The sequence below is a fragment of the Danio aesculapii genome, chromosome 23 (assembly GCF_903798145.1).
Source record: "Danio aesculapii chromosome 23, fDanAes4.1, whole genome shotgun sequence".
Classification (NCBI taxonomy): Eukaryota; Metazoa; Chordata; class Actinopteri; order Cypriniformes; family Danionidae; genus Danio; species Danio aesculapii.
The window spans coordinates 25,058,242-25,083,517 of NC_079457.1; the positions used below are offsets into that span (position 1 = coordinate 25,058,242).

The following is a 25,276-nucleotide window of genomic DNA, read 5'->3' on the forward strand; positions in this document are numbered from 1 at the left end:
CTGGGTATTACGTCTCAGTGCACGTTTTTATCCAGCATGGCAGGGAAAAACAAGAGGTATGTCTAATTCGTATATATTTAATCTCGTTTAAATAGTAGCATATTATTGTTTGGGTTACAGAACAGATAACTTAAACGTACACGGGGCTGTCAAAACTTAGTTCGCTTCATAAGACGCTTATTTGGTGAAATTTAACAGTAGCTAGCTAGTTTTAGCCACTGAAGATGGTCCTGAACTCCTACATTTTGCATTACTTTTGTTTATGCATTTTCAATTTTGTGACTTAAGTGTTCAGCAATTTTATTGATGCGTTTTTTAAGTCGCATTCATGATATATTACATTTTAATTAAAGGGAAATGATCTGAACATGCATCATTGCTAACATACTGTTAAAATATGAATGCATTTTTGAACTGATGAGCTCTGTTTTAAAGAAGGGTTTGCAAATTTTTACCTTACAGATGGACTAAAATATAGTTTTCGTGTAGTAGAGATAAAAAATATTATTTGAAAAAATATTGGCATACTCATGTCATATATATATATATATATATATATATATATATATATATATATATATATATATATATATATATCATACTGACTGTAGTATTTTGCTATCATGTGTCATCTATTCAAATTAAATGTTTTATTTTAGTCATATTAAGTCTTATTTCATTTTAATCAGCTGTGATTCAGTCAGTTTTCAATAATAATATATAATAGAATGTCAAATAGTGATAACTTAGGAAAATATTATTATTAATTATTAAAATGTTTACTTTCTACAGCACTTTGTCAATCCAAAGAGTGCTTCATTAGCAAATGTAATCAAAACAAGCTAATAAAAGATATAACCACAAACACATTATTCCTACTATGGCCACAATTAGCTAGACTAACTGTAAACAAAAATGATTGGATGCTTTCATGATATCTATCTTTTGTTTTTGCAGAAAGTTGGAGGATCTCAGTGTGGATGAGTTCATGTTGTCTGGGTTTGATTCTGATGAGGAAGATGACTGTGAGGATGAAGAACCCACACCAAAGAAAGGAAAGAGCAAGATGCCTGTGCTTCCAGAAATGTAAGCATATCCTTCACATTCAGATGGTCATTCTAGTGTTCTGGGGTTTATTCCACTTTTCTGCTATTTATGAGCATGTTGTTTGAGTGGTCTAAGTCAGATCATCTGTGTCACAGGTCTGTCAAAAAGCATGGCAAGGCATCTGAGCACAAGGACCAACTGTCAGCCCTCAAGACCAAAGATCCAGAGTTCTATAAGTTCTTAGAACAAAATGACCAGGAGCTCCTGAATTTTGACGACACTGATAGTGATGAGGAAGAGGAGGATGAAGAGGAGCAGATGTACCACAAACTTCCCTCTCAATTGGAGGTTTGTTTTTGTATGAAATGTATCAATATTCATATGCATAGAATGTATATTAAATACAAGTAAAGTTTTTACTTAGTTTCAAATAACCTTTGTAAAAGTAAATTATGAACAATTGAGCATAACATATTCAGTTGAAGTCAGAATTATTAGCCCCCCTTGGATTTTTATTTTTTTATTTATTTTTATTTTTTTTATTTTTCCCAAATTATGTTTAAAAGAGCAAGGATTTTCACAGTATGTCTGATAATATTTTTTTTCTTCTGGAGAAAGTCTTATTTGTTTTATTTCGGCTAAAATAAAAGCAGTTTTTAATAAAAAACATTTTAAGGTCAAAATTATTAGCCCCTTTAAGCAATATATTTTTTGATAGTCAGAACAAACCATCGTTATACAATAACTTGCCTAATTACCCTAACCTGCCTAGTTAACCTAATTAATTAAGCCTTTAAATGTCACTTTAAGCTGAATATTAGTATCTTGAAAAATATATAATAAAATATTATTTACTGTCATCATGGCAAAGATAAAATAAATCAGTTATTAGAAATGAGTTATTAAAACTGTTATGTTTAGAAATGTTTTGAAGTAATTTTCTCTCCGTTAAACAGAAATTGGGGAAAAAATAAACAGGGGGAACTAATAATTCAGGGGGGGCTAATAATTCTGACTTCAGCTGTATACAGTGGAAGTGGAAATTATGATCCCTTATGGGGATTTTTTTTGTGTGTGTTTTTCAAACATTTTATAAGTGATGTTTAAGATCAAGGACATTTTCAGTTTTTACAATATATATTTTTAATTTCTTTTAGAAATGACTCAATTCTTATTTTTAAAAAACTATTTTAATGTAAAAAATTTTTGTCCCCCTTAAGAAATTGTCTTTTTTATATTTACAACAGAACAAACCCTATGTTGTCTAATGACTTGCCTAATTGTCCTAATTTGCCTAGTTAACCTAATTAATAAGTCTTTAAATTGCACTTTAAGCTGAATACTCGCAAAATAAGTAGAAAAATATAAAGCACCTTCACCAAGACAAAAACCAAAGAAGAAATGATTAGAAGTTAGTTGTTAAAATTATTATGTTAAAAATGTTTTGAAAAATAAAATCGTCTCTTCGTTAAACAACAATTTTACAGAAGACTAATAATTTTGAATTAAAATGCTGTATGCCTGTAAAAATTAAACACTGTAATCTACATTTATTAAATAAATAGTATTTAAAAAAAAAGTTTTTGTTGACAAATGGGTAAAGCTGTGCTATAAATTATTATGGCGCAGTATAAAGATATAAATGACAAGGCTGCTCGATAGGGACGTTGCTAGACATAAAGCTGTACTGGGGCACAGCTCCCCTCCAAAAACAAAATATATTATGTATGTATGTATGTGTGCATGTATGTATTTATATATATATATATATATATATATATATATATATATATATATATATATATATATATATATATATATATATATATATATATATATATATATATATATATATATAATAAAACAAAACAATTATAAATAATTATAAATAAAAAGTATTATTGTTTGTTAAAAAAATCTATCAGGGGCCATGCTTAGTCTAAATAAGATTACCATCATATTATTTAAACTTGTTTTGTCGACTTGCAAAACTATCTGTGTGCCGACACAGCATAAAACACTGTTACGCCGGTTTCACAACGCATGAGCGGCACGGCTATTTTTTTGCCATGCATGTTTACAACCGGACTAAGAACAGAGCAGCAGGAGCGGTGCGTGCAGCGCGCGGGTATGTTTTTTTTCTGCGCACATGCTCAGTTTGCTTTGTGTTTTAACTATATTGCTTTTGATCAGCGTTGGTTCAGTTGCACATAGAGAATAGCGTCTTTATTGCAAACCTAAAATAAATCATACCTCAAAGCATTTACTGGGGCACTTGTGCCAGTAAATGGGGTCTAGCGATGCCCCTGCTGCTCGGTAATTATTCAATTCATTCTTTTAATATGCCATCAAATGATTTTAGTTAATGTACTGACAAATTTTTATGGTATATTTGTTACACTGCTTGGTGTCTTTAAATAATTTTAATGTTTGATCAGGGAAATAAAAATCAGGGATTGCTTTGGATTGCACTGGATATTTGTTCTGATACTTAAACACATTTTGTTTTACGTATATTAATATTGGGAGTGTTTTGCTTGAATGTGAAAAACATTTATTTGACTCTAGGATGATGATGATGATGATGAGGAGGAAGAAAAGGTGGAATCTGAAAAAAAGGATGTAAAAAAGCAGAAATCATCTAAAGAAGGTACCAAAGTCACAGAAGCCATGATTGAAAACTGGAAAACTGCACTCAAGGTAAATATTTGTCATATGATTTACACGGTATGTCTTCTGTTAAGAATTTTCCCATCAGTACGTGCACATTGTCAAACGATCTAGCAGATATGTCACAAGTTCAGATAAATAAGAAAGTGCCACACTATCTAAAATCTTAAAAACATAAAGTAATATTCTAAAAGTTTTAAATCATCAACCAATGCAGCGAGTGTAAGACAGTGGTGATGTGCTCAAATTTACATGAACCAGTAAGAAATCTAGCAGCTGCATTTTAGACTACTTGCGAGCAGTTCATGTAAGATTGGCCGGTACCTATATAGGTTGATGGTAAACCTTTTTGGTTTTATTAATTGACACGTTTTAATGTCCCTGAATTATTTCGATTAAAACCCTGAAATACTGATTTTTCAATTGACATTGCTAACTGTAGATTTTGGAGTTGACACAAGGGAATTGACATGCCATTTCTGGTCATTTAGAAGTGTTTATTAGAAATTATTTATTCATGCGTGTTTGGTTTGTTTTTGTTTTTAGAAAGAACCCACACCAACTTTGATTAGAGACATCACACAAGCTTTCAAGGCTGCTGTGGCTACAACAAAGGGCGACTCTGATGAGCTGTGCCGATACGTCATCTCAGACAGCGCAGGTAATAGATGCAATGTTGACAAATTGTATTATATGATGAAAATGATGTATATTTTTGTGAAATTTTCCAATCATTATAACTGTATTTTTGCTGACAAAATGATGTTCAAAATGGTCCAAAGGATTTGATATAGAGTGATTATTCAATTGTGTCAAGCTGGTGAATTAATGAATAGATTAAATGATTTATCCAAATGATTTATCCAAAAAAGAAATAAAACATTACAGTGTTAGCTTCTTTGTTTTGAACATTTTTCATTTTTTTCATTTATTTATTTATTTTTTAACTGCACGAACATGGCTCCCATGTCACACTGTAAGATCTCAGCTGTCATAAAGTCAGACTGAACGACAATGAAGACGCGCCAAACACGAAAGAAAACTTCCCCCGGAGTTTCACATCATCCACATGTGAAACTTTCACCATCCCGCGTTTTGAAATGATTCCTCACAGCAAACGTAAACAATCTGTAGTGGCAATTTTGAATTGTCGCATGGATTGCGTCATCAAATTCGGAGCTCCTGTTGCTTCTTGGATTGACGCTCATCGCAGCTGTTGTCACACTGCAGGAAAGTGTCTGAAATCTTCTGACACTGCCAGAACTTCATCGGAGGAAAAACCTGATCACAACAGGCACTAAACGGCTGTCAGTGAACATGTCAAACCAACGATCAAAGTTCACAGATTTTAGTCTAGGATGTCAGGAAGCTTTTAGGATTTCACAAATTTGTCTTAAATGTCAAAATCATGGCTGAAATCTCACAGTGTGAGCAGGGCTTTACTATATAATTTCTCTTAAATATAAAACCAAAACCCATTATAAGGATATTTTTGCCTTCGCCTTCACAACAATAATAATTGTGGCAACTGCAAATTACTAGGCTTCATCATGCAGTGATTTCTCAAGATATGTTTTTCTTATATGCATAATGAATGACGCATGATAATATTTATGTAATTATGATGTTAAATATGCTCACCCTATTTCCTCTTATTCCAGTGTTCAATTCCCTTGTCCTGTTCTGTATAAGAGACATGCATGCAGCTCTGCATAAAATGCTGAAGCTGAAAACTCCAGATAAAGACTCGAAAAAGTAAAAGATCTTTTTCTCCTGCTATATATATATATATATTTAATTGATCAGATTCTTGATATATTATTGTGTTTCTTTTTTATTTTAGATTAGTACTTCCATCTTCAAGTCCCAGGTGGCAGAAAAATCAGATTGATATTAAGATGTATCTTGCTGGTGTTGTTCAGGTATTTTTTCCCCCTAAATATTTTGGATATGTGATGTATCTTGAATTAGTTCTTGACTTCCAATGCTGACATGCAGGGTTGTGTGATGCATGTTATCATCCTCAGCTCCTCTCTAGTTTAACCCAAGCCACAGTCATAGCTGCAGTTCTTCGTCACGCCAACCAGATGGTGCCGTACTACCTGTGTTTGCCAAAACAGTGCAGGCATTTTCTCAAAGTAAGCACTGCGCATTCCTAACATTAACTTTATGGATGGTTATGGTTTTAAGCAAGTACAAAGCCATCATCTGTGCTGTTTTTTTCAATTGTGACGGTAGAGTCTGATCAAACATTGGAGCACAGGAGAGGAGACTGTCAGAGTCCTGGCCTTCTTAGCCCTCAACAAAATCTGCAGACATAAACCAGATGTCCACCTCAGCGCTGTTCTTAAAGTAAGTTTGGTTTTACAAAACAACATGTGCAACTAGAGAATACAAGTTGATGAAATGCTTGGCTCATAATTGTAAAATATGGTAATTAAACATTGAAGCTGCTGACGCATGTCTAAATTATATGATGAAATGATTAGTTGTTATTTTGGTTGGTTAAATTTAACACCCATTAAAAAAAACAATGTTTTTTTTCATGTATTCAAAAGTCTTTCTTATCCTCAAAAATGCTAAATCTTTTTGTGCAAAAATACAGTTATAACAATGTTGTAGCGAAGTTTTATTACAATTTTAAAGGAGTTATTAAATTTTGAAACGTTCATCACGAGAACACCATCACAACGTGTTTGTACAACAAAAACACAATCAAAGTGTTTGTACAACAAAATACAGGTGGTATAAAACTGATTATAATTAAATGACCCTTGAATATTTACAAAAATAGAGCTTTAGTTAAAATAGAGCACTTATGGACATTCACACGGGGCTTCAGCGTCAACGCTTGACAGAGGGCGTTCTGAAGTTGGGGCTGACGCAATCTTCAAAGCAACGTCAGCCAATGAAATTAGTCAGCAGTAGGCCACTGCCTGAGCTGATGTATTTGCATACAGCGATCTGATTGGCTTACGCTTCCGTCGGCACTTGAAAAGTTGAGCAAGTCTCAACTTCTGCAGCGAGCAACGCCTCTGAAGTGGCGCCGACGGATCCACAATGCAGTTCGGCAACGCCTGATGCCACCCATTCAAAGTGAATGGGAAGCGTTGAAGCTGACGCCTCGTGTGAATGGGGCGTTACTCTTGACTGCACACTGAGGCAGTCACACTGCCAGGCTTAGTGCTCAAATCAGATTTTTTCTCAGATCTGATTTTTTTGCATGGCTGTTCACACTGCTCTTATAAATGTGTCCAATATCAGATTTGCAGTGTGAACAGATCATGGTCCTAAATTCACCCGCATGCACAAAAGTACAGTCACGGACAGCACAGAATGTCTAATTATGCACACTTGATACTGTATGAAGTAAGCACGTTGTCAGATCATGCTTTTATGATTATTGCCCTTTTCACAGACAACCGTAGTGTATTTTAAGAACTGTAAATGATTGTTCTGCTACTACTAATGTGTATTTCGGCATTTGAAATCTAAAATAAGTCACTTGTAATTGAAAACACTGATCATTTATGAATGATGACAACCGTGGTGCGTGTTTGTTTGACCACCGGTGCAGTGAACTCATCAAAGAGCAGACTGAACTGTGAAGGCGGAGTTATTTTATCTCCGTTTGCCTTTAGTTTTACTTCGTTATAAACAGCAGACACGTGCAGAAGGGGGTTTGGGTGCTCGAGCACCTGCCCTTTTTTCTCTCGGAGAGAAAGTCCTCCCTCCTTTGCACACGGATCCCATATCTGCAACACACACGACGCTCTTCACCTTCGCGATCAATCCGTGCCCCGATCGTTAACAAGCACCATTTTGTGGTAAAGCAATCACCATGTGTACTATTCTACAATGCTGCTGAGGAGTAGAAGATGTTTGCAGCACAGAATGATGACGCATGTCTGATTTAAGACTACATATGAAAGATCTAACAGATCTAACCTGAAAAGATCAGATTCCATGCGGTTTGGGTTGTTCACACTATCATTACCTGAGTCACATGTGGGAAAAAAAAAAATCAGATTCGGGCCACATTTGGCTGCAGTGTGAACGTAGCCTAAGAGAAACTGGAAGTAACCCGAATATATAGTACTGTACCTTAAATGTCTAGTAGGTGGGGGTCAAAACCACAAGTGGATATGCGACTGCACAACAATGATAGTGATTCAAAATTATATTTTTTGCTTGGCCAAATCACATTATATTTTTGACGTCAGTTGCGGGCCGGAGGGAGGAGGGTGGGCCATAAACGGTCTGCGGGCTGGCAGTTTGAGACCCGTGTTCAAGATACTTCAAATCTTATTGACTCCAAACCATTGAGCGGTAGTGTATACTAGAAAAAGGAAACATAACATAAGATCAGCGATTACAATTTATAATGCCAAAACACTGGAAAATGCCACAGTTCATAATTATTGTTTTTTTTGTCCTGTGTGCAGCAAATGTACATTGCCTACGTGCAGAATTGCAAGTTCACGTCCCCCAACACTCTTCCCATGATTAATTTCATGCAGCGAACTCTGGCTGAGATGTACTCACTGGACACACAGGTGTCCTACCAGCACACCTTTCTGTACATTCGTCAGCTCGCCATCCACCTTAGGAATGCCATGAACTTGAAAAAGAAGGTAGTTAGTAGTCTTGCTCTTACACTCTTATCTCTTAGCATCATATGAGAGTTATGTTTAATGTTTTTGCATACTCTGATTTATGCATCATCAGGAGACATACCAGTCTGTGTATAACTGGCAGTACGTGCACTGTCTGTATCTGTGGTGTCGAGTGTTGAGCACCATTTACCCCAGTGAGGTTTTGGAGCCACTGATCTACCCACTGTGTCAAGTCATCATCGGCTGCATCAAGTAGGATTTTTAAAAATAATTTATTTATTTTAATTTTTCATCAGCATTTGAGACACCACTATTTATTAATAATAGTAATAATAATCCCTTACATTTGTATAGCGCTTTTCTGGACTCTCAAAGCGCTTTACACATTTTTTGGGTGGAATCTCCTCATCCAACACCAGTGATTTAAGAAAGATTTAAACAAGATTTAAAAATGTAAACATCTTTCAAATATTTTTTTTATTTATTTAAAATATAATTTGTTTTAAGCTGTTCTTCCTTTTGAAATGGCTTTTTAATTGTATTAATCTGTGTAATCATTCATGTCAAATACATATTTTTGACCAGTTTAACCAACTGGTGTGTAGCATTAACTACTGGCAATAAAGTGAGTTTTAAACAAATTATGCTTTTAAAAATACATTTACAGCTCAAAAAATTAAGTCTGTAATATAAAATAATGCTTAATTACAGATAGTAAATGTATGCACTCAACGAAACGTAACGTTTATATACAGAAAGTATAATATAAAAACTGATCCAACTGATACAGATATAAATTTGATGAATCGTGAATCATTTTTGTTTTCATGTATTGCTTTATTCATAACAGGCATAAAACATTTTAATTGTGCATTTACCATGTGTGTCCCGTACTTAAGCCATGAATTATCATAAATCTGCATTTGTTCTGCCTTTTTGTTCTAATCCCCTGTGTCATTTTCAGTACTGATACACATTCTGCATTCCTCCAAAGATGTCAAAAAGCTTCAGAAATGTTATGAAGAAAAGTAGAATATACCAATAAATAGTCCACATGTCCATGAATACTGAATAGGAGTATTTTCACTAAATAGTGACTTAAATTGCAGTATTTTCCTTAAAGAGATTTTTAAAAATGTTTAAAAATGAAAATTTACTCACTATGAAAAATTGCTCACTATTTACTCTCTTCTGAGTGATTTAACAGAAACAAATATATTTTGAAGAAAGCTGAAAACCTGTAACCATTGATTGCCATAGAAGGAACAGTTAATACTATGGGATTATATACAATGGTTAGAGGTTTCCATACAAAAAACATAATTTTTTATGAACAAAATTCTCATTAATCATTAGTTACTGATTTTTTTTTACCAGCAGATGGCGCCATTAACCACATTAAAATTGACTGTTTAGAATGTTGACTTGGCTCTGAACTTCAGCTCTGAATTTTACATTACTTTCCTCCCCGCAGAAGTGAAGATCTAATAAAAGACTTTCTAGATATTTGCAAAAAATGTGAAAAAAAACATGTGGTTGCAGAAGTTACTGCTTCCGCTAAAACTTGGCTGTAAGATGTGTGTGTATGTTTGTGTGTGTTTCTAGGCTTGTCCCCATCTCCCGCTATTACCCTCTGCGTCTGCATTGCGTCAGAGCGATCATCCTGCTGTCTGGAAACACCAAGACATTTGTGCCTGCACTGCCATTCCTGCTGGAGGTGAGACTGGCACATCATGCCATCACACTGACTATCCTGACGTCTCCCTGGCATCTCCCAGGCTGTCTTGAATAAACAGGTTCCCGTGTGGGTGGACGTGGTTTGGGCGTGAGCACTTTCCCGTGGCGTTTGTCATCATGGTCATCCCGCTATTTTACTGTTAACTATAAAAAGACTTTTCCATAATCTGACCCTTCATCACATCTGAACCACAATTACTGGAATCCTTATTATGAAGAATGCACCAACTAAAAGGTCAATTAGAGAGGTCAGCTAGCTTTTTTGTGCTTACATTTTTATACAGTTGTTTTTTATATACATTTAAGATACATTATGTAAGGATTTAGCTTTATATTTATATATGTATGTATATATATATATATATATATATATATATATATATATATATATATATATATATATATATATATATATTCATAATCGGAAATGATTCCAACAGATTAAGTGAAATCTGCAACTTTAAACTGACATGGTTTGTGTCATTCCATTGCCTGTCAGTGACGTCATGAATATAATTAAAAAAACAAATCTTCAGTGACGCAATGGGGAGGTACTATAATTGGTGTCCGACTAATCACCATTTCACACTGGAACAACTAATTACCGCGGCAAGCCTATTTATTATCTCAACCATGAACATGATTTTTGCCCCATGAGACTTGTCAAATTGATTTCTTTTGGTTGTAGAGGCGAATCGGATGGCCTTTATAATTCCAGTGTCATTTGTTATATTTAATGTTTATATTATTAATTGTTAATCAGCGACCTCTAGCGGCAAACCTTCATACTGTGCCTTTTAGAAATGCATTTTAAATATAGGTAGACTAATAAGTAATCTTTTTATTTGCATTTCCAAATTCATACCTTTAATGTCACTGAAATCAATGTAAATGTATATTTTTGGTAACAAATCCACTTTTAGAAATTTTATTTCAAATTTGTTTTATTTTTATGTAAACTTCATTAATGCAGCGAAACCTACTGTATAACATCAAACTGTTCAAGAATTTCATGTAAGTACTAGGAAATTTAGTAAGTTAATTGATTACTTTAAAAGTTAGCACTGGTATTCAGCAAGCGTTCAATTAATCAAAAGTGGGCATCAAATCTATTTATAATATTACAGATTATGATGCAACAGACAGTGTTTCTATAATTAATGTAACATTTATTTTATTAATGGTCAGTGTTTTGCAAGATTAACTAGTAGGCTTGATAATTGTTTTTAGATAACTTGAAAATAACCTATAATAAAAAAAAAAGTACAGTTATGGGGCATCACGGTGGCTCAATTGTTAGCACTGTCCCCTCACAGCAAGAAGGTCAAGTACCGGCTGGGTCAGTTGATGGTGGGTTTCCTCCGGGTGCTCGCGTTTTCCCCACAATCCAAAGACATGCGCTATAGGTGAATGGAATAAACCAAATTGGCCGTAGTGTATGGGTGTGAATGAGTGGTTATGTATGTTTTCCAGTACTGGGTTACAGCTGGAAGGGCATCTGTTGTGTAAAATTTATGCTGGTAAGTTGGTGGTTTATTCCGCTGTGGTGACCTCTGGCGAATAAAGGGACTAAGCTGAAGGAAGATGAATGAATATACAATTATGAAAATACATTAGTTAACATTAGCCAGCTTCAGATTTGAGAGCTGCCTTAAAGCATTGACCTAACGTTGAACACCACTTTGTTTAGAATTGTTTTATTGTACAAAAATGCTATATAGAAAAATGTGGTGTGGCTCGTTTTTTAGAGCTTGAGCAAATTATATCCAGATCAACATGATCGGACGCATTCTTAGATTTCTCACCTCTGTCATTATTTTTGTGTTTGTATTGAGAGGAAAGCAAGAAGCACATATTTGCATTTTCATCTGCACTATGCTTAGCATCATGGGTAGCATTGTTGCATGAACAGTAAACCAATATGACGAACAAAAAAAAAATCGAAAATATTAAGTGTAATTTTGTAAAAAAAAAAAATTGCTTAATTTGTTCAGCTTTTGTTTACTCTATGATATTTGCGCTGTGTTGTCTTCTGTTGGATTATATCTAGGAGACTTGAATTACTGTCATGCAAAACAACTGGTCAAAGTGTGTTACCGACAACTTAAAATAACTTCGAAATGTACTCAGCTGGTTGCCTCACAGCAAGCAGATCACTGATTCGAGCCTCGGCTGGGTCAGTTGGCATTTCTGTGTGTAGTTTTTTTTTATGTTCTCCCTGTGTTTGCATGGGTTTCCCCTACAAGTCCAAAGACATGCGCTGTAGGTGAATTGGGTAAGCTGAATTGTTGGTGGTGTATGTGTGTGTATGGGTGTTTCCCTGTGATTGGTTGTAGCTGGAAGGGCATCCACTGCGTAAAACATATGCTGGATAAGTCGAAAAGAAAATGATAGAATAAATGAACGAATGTGCACCGCGGTGTTGCTAACAGAAAACAGAAATCCTATGATTCCTACAGTGCTGTTTACACCTGGTTTTAAGTTACAATTTCGGCGATATGATCACAATTTGACTGCTAAATAGAGATGTATACAGCGTCTGAAATGTTTAAAAGCTTGTCCACTCTCAACCACATCCAGAGGTGGTCAAAAATGCATTTGATCATATAGCTTTTGTAGTGTAGACCCTGTGGGTGAATGCATTAGACCAGCGACTCTCTAATCTCTTAATTGATATTTTATGTTCAAAATTGTATGTTTAAATGTTGTCAATATTGTATTGAAAAGTTAACACTGTATTCTAAAAATGCTGCATGAAGAACCCATCCGAAATAAAGGAAAGGAAATCAATTAAATATAATTAAATGACAGTTTATGAAGTAACTGACTTTCTCACTTTACTCAGTATTTTTAGCTGTAAACTCACTAAACTACTTACTCACTAAACTGCTAGTACTTAGTGTACATTATGTAAAATAGGTAAGCTTATTTCTCAATATTAGATCAAAAGACGTGCACACAAACAGTTCCTCATCAGTAAGTGGTCGAAAGTGGACAAAAGAAACTCATTTAAACCGAAATGCATCTTAATAACACCTGATGTAACAGCACCTGAAATTGCATCTCGCTAGTGTTTGGTAGGCCCTAATTATACAAGATTAGTCGTTCAAAAAAAGCCCACAGACTATTGGAAAGTTAAAAACCGAAGAGTAAGATGAGACGAGATAACCTAAACGGTCAACAACCTTTGAATTAAAGCCTGCAAGATGAAAGGCAGCAGAGATCAGAGCACGCTCACTGCATGAACGCGCATCCTAATGTATGCGAGCGCTTCGTTTTTGGGAGAAGTAGAGGTCACAAACTGTCAACATTTTCCACAGTGTGAGGCGGGTGACAAAACGTGTGTGTTTGTGTGTGGCTGGCGTGGGCCCCTGCGGTGACAGCTGCTATGAGAATAGAAGCGTGGAGACGACAGCAGCCGAGACCAGCGGAAGGGAGGGATGGGGGACGGGGGGGTGGTCACTGCTTGGCTTGATCTTCCACCCGTCCTGACCATACTGCGATAAAGCCTGGGGGGGAAAGAGCGTACGTGTGTGTCCATATGCGTGTGTGCGCTCAAGTCTGTGGTTTTCAGTCAGCTCTGAAACGTGTTGCGCAGACCACATCCTCTGTCAGTCAGTGTGGCGACTCCCCCCGACCTCCTTCTTGCTCCCTGTGTTTATTTGTGATGCAGTTGCACTTCCTGTTTTCGCACTTGTGTTATAAAAAAATAGGGGTGCTGCAGTGAAGTTGAGTTGGGTATCTCTCTTAATTTTTTTGTTTTCCCGCTGCTTTTTTTCTCCCCTCTTTTTCTTTATCTGAGCTCTATGATTTCGAGCTTCCTGTTGCAGTAGACCCTGAGCGTATCAGGTTGGGACCATGCGCCACCACTTCCTCCTGTGTCCCGCAGGCCGACACCACATCCGTTGTTTGTATAGACCAGCCGTCCATGAGCGAGCGCACACACATACATCGTTTATTATAGATGACATCGTCAAGCACTTTTCACTTCAAATGTAGAAAAGTGAAAGAATGATGGGAAAGGTCATGACCAAAAGTACACTGGCCAAACGTTTGCTTACACTTTTCTTTTGTGGAAAACTTGTGAATTGTAGTTGGTTTATATTACGTACAGTTGAAGTCAGAATTATTAGCCCCCTTTTACTTTTTTTTAAATTCTTTTAATTTTTCCCAAATTATGTTTAACAGAGCAAGGAAATTTTCACAGTATGTCTTATAATATTTTTTCGTCCGAAGAAAGTCTTATTTGTTTTATTTCGGCTAGAATCAAAGCATGTTTTAATTTTTTAAAAACCCTTTTAAGGTCAATATTATGAGCCCCTTTAAGCTATATATTTTTTTCGATAGTCTACAGAACAAACCATCATTATACAATAACTTGCCTAATTACTCCAACCTGCATAGTTAACCTAATTAACCTAGTTAAGCTTTTAATTGTCACTTTAAGCTGTATAGAAGTGTCTTGAAAAATATCTAATAAAATATTATTTACTGTCATCATTGCAAAGATAAAATAAATCAGTTATTGGAAATGAGTAATTAAAACTATTATGTTTGTAAATGTGTTGAGAAAAATCTTCTCTCCAATAAACAGAAATTAAGGAAAAAAAATAAACTGGGGGGCTAATAATTCTGACTTCAAACTGTATAATCATTTAAATCCAGCTTGTTTTTTGGGAATGCCTTTATAGTTTTATATGCAACTTAAAGTAATGAAATATAACAGAATTTGGATAAATTTTTAATTCGAAATGTTTATGTATTATTCAAAGGTTTGAGTTTTTTTTATGAATACCAAGGTTGCATTTATATGATATACATGAGCAATATCACATGAGTAGCAGTGCGATATTGTGTTAATACAACAGTTCGACGGCATAATCCTGTATATAAAAAAGAAAATAAAGCACGGAGAGTCTAAAAATCCTTTTGTATGAGGAACTGCTGTCTTCCGCCATTCATTTACATCTGCGGCTGATGTCAGAACAGCAGAAACTGTTGCTAACTCACCAACATCACTTTAGAGCTAGTATTCAAATGATTCTCTTGCGTAATATCTAAAGTGATGACAAAACAGGTGATTTTGCTAACATTTTAACATTATGAGGCTGAACGGCATGAAATGCCATCAGTCTAGAGACATTTCCCAGTATTTCTCTGTTGTAATCGGGAGATCACAATAATTAACCCAGAAAAAGCCAGAGCTAAGCAAATACTACCAGAAACACTACCAAACTACATTCTCGACTATAAAAAACTTCAAAAGTACATTATGTTGTTCAACAGCTGCAATATTTGTTTATTGATCTGCTGTCACTCTATGTGGGTTATCCAGAATAATTAATCTAGTCTTAAGTGTCACAAAATAAAAAAAATCATTCTGGAATACTATTTAGTTTTCACAATACATTTTCTTATTATCAGTGTTGATAACAGTTGTGCCGATTAAAATCATATATTTTTTTGATGTGGCAGGATTGAAACATTTAAACATTGATAATAAATGTTGATTTTTATCACTGCTGTTTTTGATAAATAGAAATTAGGTTGCACCTGGTTTTATTTAGTGCAACTTATGCAACTATTTTGCAAAAATCACTTTTATAGGAGGTTTAAACAGTTGTGAGGCAGTATTGTGTGAATATAGCCAGTCTCTAATGGTAAAGGTTTATTAATTCTATTTTTTATGATCACGCTCTTTTTTTATTTTATTTTTTTTATTTTTATTATTATTATTTTTTTATTATTTATTTTAAGTCTGCAGAAACACTTCAACTCTCTTTGTACGTCATTAGAGGGTGAAAGCCCCATCCATTAGTGACAATATCTCCCTCATTAAAATAGACAGGCCTGAGTGAGAAGTTGTTCACCATTACAGTTTTGACCTGCTGAAGATAATTTTTATAGTTTAAGAGGATTATAAATTATTAGATGTCCCTGAGCTACTTTTGACATTTTTAGTTTTTCACGCAGATAACGTTAGTACTGTTTTGAATCTGCTGCTATGGTGGTGCATAAACGTTTATAGGTCCACCCTCTTTTGAAAAGAGCACAATCTGATTTTAATTTAAAGTGACAGATACCAAAACGGCACAATTCGGATCAAAGCCTATAAGGGGCAGTTTCACAGAGGTCCATTTGTGGAGTGTTTTGAACTGAAACTTTACACATAAACTCTAAGTACATCAGAAACTTACTTTATAGCTTGCAAAAAGGGGCATAATAGCTCCACCTTTAAGGCATTGTTAGCTGGTTATAAAAACACAAATGCATCATATAAAAACATCAAATGCTTTTACCTTCTGAATTCTTCTCTAGATCAGTTAATAATAAAAAAAAAAAAACGTTTGCATGTGATGGTTAGCCTCAAAGTAGTAGCAAAAGCGCTTTACTACTTCAACTAAACTGCTTCTCAGAAAGCAGCGGTTTATTTCATGGCACCTTCTCCAACACTTGTGTATCTACCTGAGTTTGATTTTATACCTTCAGCTACTATAAGCCCTTGAGTCATGTTCTTGTGTTTGTTTGTGTGAATAATCAGTGGGCTACTGCTGTAGTCTTCTTTGTGTGTTTCTGTGCACGTTTGTCTGTGATGTAATGCTCTGATGTATCTGTTTGTTCACTCTGGCCCTCAGATCCTCCAGCAGGAAGACTTCAATAAGAAACCAGGCCGCATGAGTGTAAAGCCCATCAATTTTGCAGTGATCCTCAAACTCAGCAAATTCAATCTCCAAGAAAAGGCTTATAAGGTGACATATCCTGTACATACAGGCCTTCATCACTTCTCCATTTTCTTCCAGTTTGTGAGCATGCATGTATGCTAGCATGTCATTTTCTAATAATGTTTTTAAACTGTGTTCCTTCAGCCTTCTGAAGGTATAAAATAGCATTTTGTGAGATATAGATTTAGTTCTTTTATAGGAGTTTACTAGAGAATTAATGAATTATTGGTTTTATTTGTTAACATTCATGAACTAGTTTAGTTAATATAAAAACTACTAAAGAATTTATTAATCCTTGTTGGTAATTTTAGCACTAACAAATTATTTTGTGTATTAGATTTAGGGCGTACTCACACTAGGCTATCCAAACCATGCCTGGGTGCAATTGCTGGTTTGTTTGACAAGTGTAAGTGCTCTGAATTGGGCCCAGGTGCTGTTCAGTTGACCGGCCCTGGCCTGGTGGGAAGAGGTTTACCAGAGCACGGTTCAGTTGGGCTTTGGCATGGCATAAGCGTGAAACTGAAGACAACCACACTTTTAAGGGAGTGTTTCATATAGATTTATTAATCATTCTTACTTATCAATTAACACAAACTGGCATAGTTTATTAAACATGCTAACCCCTCTCTGCACGTCAGGTACACCTTCAGTAATGCTCCTAATATCTGCAGCACGATGACTCTTGTGATAATTTATGAGTGTCAAAAGTTGTGGATCTGTTCAGCAAAATATATTTCATGTCACTGCTACCCAAATGACTAAAAATAATGCAAAACGAAATAACTAAAGCTATGTCCACTGTGCTGAGCGAGAGCGCTTCTCTTCCTCTTAAACTGAACAGTCGCATCAACAATGAAGTAAGCGCGTCGGCTTGGAAGGTAAATGCAGTGTGAGTGCAGGCCAAGGGGGAGAGGGAAGGGGGTCAGGCGCGCTTCGGTACGGTTCATGGCAACCGTGCCTAGTTAGAGTGCGCCCTTAGTACATATAATTTAATGGAATTATCATTAGTTATCATTGAAGTGCTGGCTGTATGTTTATTAATTATTGTTAATGAATGTGATGTACATTTTATCATTTGACAGATGCTTTTTTTTCAAAGCAACTTACAAAAGAAGACAACAGTAACAAAAGAACAACATTTAATAGAAAACAAGTCCCTGTGGTCTAATGTAGTCAGCAGTTTTTCTAACTTTATAGAAATGAAAATGTGTATTGCTCAGTATTTCAGAAAGTGTGATGGCTTACAGGGATTCTACGAGGCACCTCAGCCAATCTTTTAACAGCATTAGCATCAGTGGCCAGCATTCACAGTTCAGAGAGACCTGACGCTTTTCTTTAAAAAATTACTTTTTTATTAGGGTAAAATATACATATGATTTACCATGAACGTGTTGTTTAGTGTAAAACATGTTGAAGCTTAGCAAACAGGCTTTTTATTTACTTAAATGTTAACAGTTAATTTTTCAAAACATCTCTTTATTTAGTGTAGTGACACCCCTCCTCCATAGACATCCATTCAAAATAGTCTGCCTCTGGTCTCCTTTTTCACATACTGGTAGACCAGAAACTTTAGCATTTGGCTATTATGCCTTTTTCAGCTAGTGGTTTTTAGCTTGTCATCTATTGGCTATAAATGTAGTACACAAAATTAGAAAATGGAGTGTCTTATTGCTAAAAGGTCAAATTTAAAAAGAAAAAATAGAAAAGTTAGTGTTAAAGTGTAATGTGAAGTGTTTGAAGCCAGAGTGAATTAATATTATTATTATTCTGTTTGAGCACATTACTACATTGTCTTTACTTTAATACATTTTCAATGTTGGTTAATGCGAACAGGCCTTTTAAGTAAGTGAAATTTAAATGTTTAAATATTAGCATTAAAGTCCCCAAGAAATCAAAACTAACCAGATTACTTTGTTAGCTCACATTGCTAGTTTTGTGGTGAACTATTTATCTGTGTGTGCCATTAAGAAAAATAAACTTTGCCCTTTTAATCTTTAATTGAAATCTAAAAATGCACTTCCTGTTTGTTTTTAGTTAATTTGTTAGATTTTGTGACAAATTGTGATTTTGAGGTAATGGGTGACAACAAACAGGAATGGTGAGCAGGAGGAGTCTGTTAGGTTGTAATAACTCTTCTAAAATGCCTTTCTCAATCTTTCTGAATGAAATGCCTACTTTACTACATCCATTCAGCCCACGGTAGTAAAAACAAGCCACGCCCACTGTTTGCTCATTTAAAAATCTGTTTCTCTAGGAACTGCGTCACATTGCGAAAAGAATAACGATCGCAGCTTCCGGTTCACAGGGACTTTAACAGTACTAAACTGTAGTGATAATATGCATGATCCTTCAGAGATCATTCTGACATTCTGCTTATTATTATTATAAAGACCATGATATATTTCAGTGTTCTTTAATGAATAGAGTTCATAATTTTTTTTTTAATTATTAGAAAAATTTAGCAACATTATAAATTGCGTTGCGTTTGCTCATGTAATACACCACTGCTAAATGTAAATGCAATTTCCTAATCCAATCACTTGGCCAGCAATGAAAATCCTGAATAACATGCACAAGCTCTATTAAAACTGAAACAAAGGACAATCGCTTAAATGAGTGAGATGGACTAGATAAAGATGGCCCCTCCTCCTGGGCCAGGAACCTGTCATGTCTTCATGCTGACTGGCTGTAACTGGATTGAGGTTAGGAGATGAAAGCCTGAACACGCTGCTACACAGGCTAAAGCGCCGTGCGCCGTGCCGCTGCCAAGAGGATTGCCACACAAGCTGCGGGGATTATCCTGCTCTCCTGGTTGGCACGGGGAGGCTTTTCCAGTACATTCACCCAGGCCAAGACACCGCAGCCACAGGCCCCCCGAGACGCCGCTCCACCCTTGCTGTCTGGGATCTCTGTCTGACTGACTAAATCTTAAATATTTCCCAACTAGTAAGGGCAGTTACGAGCAGGGTTTTCCCATTTCCATTGTGGAGGAATGTGTTTGCGAAGGCTGCGGCTGTGAATTTTAGGTAGGGCAAAGGATTTAGATCCGATCCCTTCCTTAAACCGGGTCAGGATTATTGTGAATGCTTGTATGCCAGGTGTTGAGTAGAGATGTGAATATACGCTTTGGGGGGAAGAGCTGCCAATTCTGTGTTGGGAAAACTGCCTGACTGAAAAGTTTTTCCATGTATATAACATCCTCTGAAACAGGTGTCATGTGCAATGGACATTGCTGATGCTACTGGCACTTTTTTCTTTTCTTTATTATTCTATAAATATAAAAAAATGTTATCAGACCTTTTATATTTAAAAAAAATTGTCATTTTAGTGTCTCTTTTTTCATTTATTTTTTTGTAGAAATGATAGTTGTCAGAATAACAAATATTACAACAATTATATTTTTCAAAAAACAAATGAAAGTAAAAAAAATTATATGAACATCTGAAACATGGCACATTTTTTATTTAATGCAAAAATGACAAGAAAAAAAATTTACATTTAAAAAAATTTGCAAACCTGTAATAATTAAACTTCATAGTAGGAAAAACAAATACTATGGAAGTCATTGATTATAAGTTTACAACATTTTTCAAAATATCTTCTTTTGTGCTCAAAAAGCCCAGAAAAATCTCAAACTGGTCAAGGAGATGCCCAAACTAGGACTTGCGGGTCAAAGTTGGCCCATGGTTACCTTTGATTTGGCCCGCAATCCCATCTCAGAAGAGAGGAAGAATGATGGGCATAGTTTATAGATAATTTCAAATCTAATGTAACCTTTTGTTTGTTTTTTTATTGTTAAAAGCTAACTGAAATTAAGTATTTCAATTATATATTGTAAATTAATCAGATTTAGTTTAAATGTTCATACTGTCACCTGATGGATAAAGGACAATGCAGAGACTTTGGTGAGCAAATCAAGAGATGAAACAGATTCTGCTTGAGTAGTGTATTCAGCATTAAACTCCACTGTTCACTGTTGTTTTTATTGCAAAAATTATAATTCTAAAAGTTCTATTGCATTAGTTAATACGATTTAAAGTAATGTTTTCTATTTATTTTTAAAAATGATAAAATAAACTAGGAAATTAACCATGGCAACTTTAATGTAATATCATTTGATATATTTTCCTTAGGCCCACGGCTCCTTTACATGAAAAAGTTTGGGCACTCCTGCCTTAGTGGTATGTTAGTTAATACAACTCTAATTGCTGCCCTGTGTAACAAAAGTCTCTTTTTTATGTTTAGCTTGACTAAAACTCAGCAGTCCTAAAATACAATGCTCTCAGCACCTAACAAATGTCAACAAGCTCAAAGATCCTTCTGAAGCATGTCTATATAAACCTACAATTAAAAATAATGCTGTGTATGGCCTGAAATAAATATGTCTGCAAACATTTGAACGCAGTGGTCTTAGCTACCCAAGATAGATTTTGTGTATTGGTAGAATACCTAAGTCAGACTACAGGAAGTATTTGCATTGCATTGTAAGCATTGCTGCACATGAGATTATAGCTAATGTATATTATGGTGTAAACTTTTCTTTTTTGCAGATGCTAAACTACCAGAATTGGTTTACATTAAACAAACGCTTTTGTTTAACAATCAGATGCATGGCAGTGAAATGAAAGGAAAATAAATAAATCTAGTTTATAAAAGCTTTATCAAGTTTTATGTAAGCTGAACTCATTGTCCTTTGTTAATGCTGTAAAATATGCATGTTCCACTGTCAAGCATTCATACATTGCAAAAAATGGAGTCCAAATGAGACTATTTTGATAAGCGCCTCAGCTAAAGTCATTATATTAAAGGGATTCTTCACCCAAAATGAAAATTGTCATTTATTCAACTTTGACTTGTTTCAAGCTTTTGAGTTTCTTCTGTTAAACACACACACAAAAAAAGTTTGAAGAAAGCTGGAAACCTGTAACCATTGACTTTAATATGATTAGTTTTTCCTACTATGGAAGTCAATAGTTACAAGGTTTCAGCTTTCTTCAAAATTTCTTCTTATGTGTTCAAATAAATAAAAAGCGAGTGTATTTAAGTTTTTAGGCGAAATATCCCTTTCAAGTTGCCTTAACATCCACACACAGTGTTGCCATATTGGGCGGTTTTAAAAAGGACATAGGCAGTTAGTGAAAATTTGGGCGGTTTTTGCAATGCAACGCCCGCCCCCTGGATCATAGGGCTCCCCCCACTGAGCGTGATTATGGCGACCGTCACAACCCCCCTCCCCCCACCGAGCATGATTCTGGCGACCGTCACAACCCCCCCACCCCCCATATACTGTGACTTCCAGATGACTGGGCGGGTCTTTTTGCATTTTGGCGGTTTTCAGAGAGTTTTTAGGCTGGAATCAGTCAGCTACATCTGGCAACACTGTCCACAAATGCATATCTAAGCTATATGATCCAGATACAACTAGAGAGTCCATATATTTATTTCTTAGTGTTTCTGGCTTGAGTGATGAGTTGTGAATGTTTTTTGATTTTCTGTTTCAGGATGGTCTAGTGGAGCAGTTGTATGACCTCATTCTGGAGTGTTTCCACACACAGGCCTGCAGCATTGGCTTCCCTGAGCTAGCTCTGCCCACCATCATACAGGTACTGTTTACTCTCTTTGGCCATTTTCACATAACTTTCTAACATTTACCCCCAACAGGTAGGCCCGTCACAAAAATCAATAAATTGACTTATCGCACAACATGTGGACATGACCTCAATCATTTGTCGTGATGCAATATATCACCCATACATAAAAACAATTCTAGCAACTTTTTAGCTGATTGTGCAACATCTATATCTCTATTGAAGGTGTCAGTGTCAGTATGGTTAAAAAAAAACACTATAGTATTTACTTTAAACACTATATATATTTACTATATACTAAATCACAGTCTCACTTTTTACCTTGCACATTTTTGTTAACATTTATTATTATTTATTTAGGAAATGCGTTGTCACATTCTGATTCCAAAGACTAATAATTAATTTGTTAAAATGACTATAATTAAATGAAATATGTGTTTGAATGTGTACTTGCATTGTGATTAATATTATATTATCATTCTGGCATTATATAATAAGTGGCATAAAATGATCTAAAAATGACAATAATATTGTTTGTCGCAATATATTTTGGTGCCATATATCCTACAACAAAAATTTATATTGTAACAGGCCTACTGACAGGCCATTATAGGGTAAACATATTGGAGTGTGCACAACTGTTTTATTTATTGGCTCGACTTTTGCATTTATCTGGACTTTGTGTTTTCTATTGTGGCAACTTGGTCCATATTCTTACTAACCACATTTTCACTGTTGGGTTTAAATCAAGTATGCTAGAGTGTGTTTGGTCCTGCAAAGCCTGAATTTAAGGCTGAAGGTCTGGACTCCATCACAGCCTTAGTTGGCCAATGACATGTAAAGCAACCAATCACAGTCATTTTTAGGGGTTTTGAAGTGTAAAGTTGATTAAGTAGATTGGTGAACATATTTTCGCTTGCACTGAATGCCTCAAGCACAACTGTTGGATGTTTTTAGTCTGTGGTGCATGTCACATATGTAAAACCCATTGATTACTTCCTGATATGCACTTTTTGCCACAGTTAGAAACAGTTTTTGCATCACACAAATGTTGTGTAATAATAAGTAATTTAGTCATTTTAGCTTGGCACGTAGAGATTGGGGAAAAAAACTTACAAAGTAACTGAATTCATCAAGTCATGCCCTAAAGACATAACTTCATAGAAATGAAATAAAACAGTCTTGGTTGAGTGTGTGTTGGAATTGAAAGGAAGCAGCTTCATTTAATTCTCTTTCTGTTGTTTATTATCAGCATTACTCTGGTGAAGTCATTCGTTATTAGCTCATTATTAGTCCCATACCCTCACTGGGATCATGCTCAGGCGTGATCCAGTGTAATACATTACCTTTTAACACTAGATTTTGCGAATTATTACACATGTCAGGTTAATAATACTTCACTCTCATTTATGTTGTCCGTTTAAAAACATTAGACCTTCTTATTTATTTATTTTTATTTGTAGCTCAAAGATTTAAATAGAATTGCTCATTGTTTTAGTCAAATTTTATATAAATTTAAAAATGAATCAGTATTTTCTGGATCAATTCTATCATTAAGCCTAACAGCCAATGAAATTAAGGTATTTAACATTATATGGTCAAACTTTGTAACCTCCCATACAGGCATCCACTCCATTACCAATGAACAGTAGCATGGATGACTAAGCAAATGATTTCTCTTTCTATATATGAAATATTAAACACATCAGTAACACCTGATTCTGTCAGTATTCACTTTTTTTAGGTTTGTTCTGCAATCTGCATAGTTTCAGGGCTTTTTCATATCTGTTTTACACTGTCTAAAGTCCGATTTTGATGCCAATTCTGGCGGTCACAATCCAATTCCAAAACGATTCTTAGCCTACATTTTTCAATTTTATTCTGCTGTACATTTACCTCTTTCCAAATTAACATTTAACCAGAATTACAGTTTCTAAGCTCTTTTTAATGATTAGGTTTTCTGTATTACAATACTGTATAGTACAAAGCAATTATTAAGAAAAAACTGTCAAATTCCAAAAAAGAGAGCGCATTACAATTAGTTTTGTTTATAACATTAACATTTAACATTTTAAGGAAAAAAAATATGTACATATGTGGCCTTGTGAAATTATAATTCATTCAAGTGCTGTTTTACAGAGAGAATATTTTTAAACACATTTCAAACTATAGTTTTAATATCTAATTTCTAACAACAACTTTTTTTGTCTTTGCCATGATGACAGGAAATAATATTTTACTAGTTATTTTGCAAGATAGTATTCGACTTAAAGCATTAACAAGCTTAAGTGTAACACTTTACAGTAGGCTATTTCACTTTCATTCACAATCTATCTTTACAGAACACAAACCGTGACACTTCACTCAAAATGGAGTGTGCCATAATAGTGACGTGATTGGGTTGTAGTCAGTGTCCATGCATGAAGTTAATGTCGCCCTGTCCACCTCTTTTAGTGACTAATAAACCACTGGCACACCGGACGAGTTTTTGCACTACGTCTGTGATGACAAGGTTTCACTTTTGTGTTTTGAATGAATTTCTTATTATTTTTCTTGTTAGAGCTTGTTCCCACACATGCCTGCACCGTCCAGACCTAATTTGTTCTTTTGAGACTTTTGAGAATCTTGTGAATCTATTTTTTAACTTTTGAGAATCGATTCCGAAACATTAGAGAATGAAATGTAATGCATCAGATTTTCTTCCCCTCCCAGCCCTAACCTCCAATGTGACAGCGGCTTTTGAGAGGTGTGGGGAGGGCAGTGATTGAGCTGCCCAAACAGTCCTCATCACATACAAAACCCCATTCACAAGCCGTAGTCCAGCTTCTTTTAGTCCTCTCACCCCATCATACACATCCTCATGCTTCCTGTAGCAACTCAAACGCATACACCGCAG

The 25,276-nt window shown here is 35.2% G+C and overlaps 1 protein-coding gene across 2 annotated transcripts in view; it reads left to right on the forward strand.

Annotated features, from left to right (window-relative positions):
- Positions 1-25,276, forward strand: part of noc2l (NOC2-like nucleolar associated transcriptional repressor) — a 49,435-nt gene continuing 24,159 nt past the window's right edge. Inside the window, exons 1-14 of one of the 2 annotated variants that reach the window (XM_056449587.1) lie at positions 1-56; positions 958-1,086; positions 1,203-1,395; positions 3,616-3,747; positions 4,264-4,378; positions 5,379-5,472; positions 5,561-5,639; positions 5,745-5,855; positions 5,956-6,069; positions 8,163-8,351; positions 8,446-8,585; positions 9,939-10,050; positions 16,706-16,819; positions 22,294-22,395. In XM_056449587.1, the coding sequence (XP_056305562.1) occupies positions 37-56; positions 958-1,086; positions 1,203-1,395; positions 3,616-3,747; positions 4,264-4,378; positions 5,379-5,472; positions 5,561-5,639; positions 5,745-5,855; positions 5,956-6,069; positions 8,163-8,351; positions 8,446-8,585; positions 9,939-10,050; positions 16,706-16,819; positions 22,294-22,395 (1,644 nt within the window). In that variant the 5' untranslated portion in view covers positions 1-36. The remainder of the gene's footprint in view (positions 57-957; positions 1,087-1,202; positions 1,396-3,615; positions 3,748-4,263; positions 4,379-5,378; positions 5,473-5,560; positions 5,640-5,744; positions 5,856-5,955; positions 6,070-8,162; positions 8,352-8,445; positions 8,586-9,938; positions 10,051-16,705; positions 16,820-22,293; positions 22,396-25,276) is intronic. The other variant, XM_056449588.1, reaches the window with a different exon arrangement.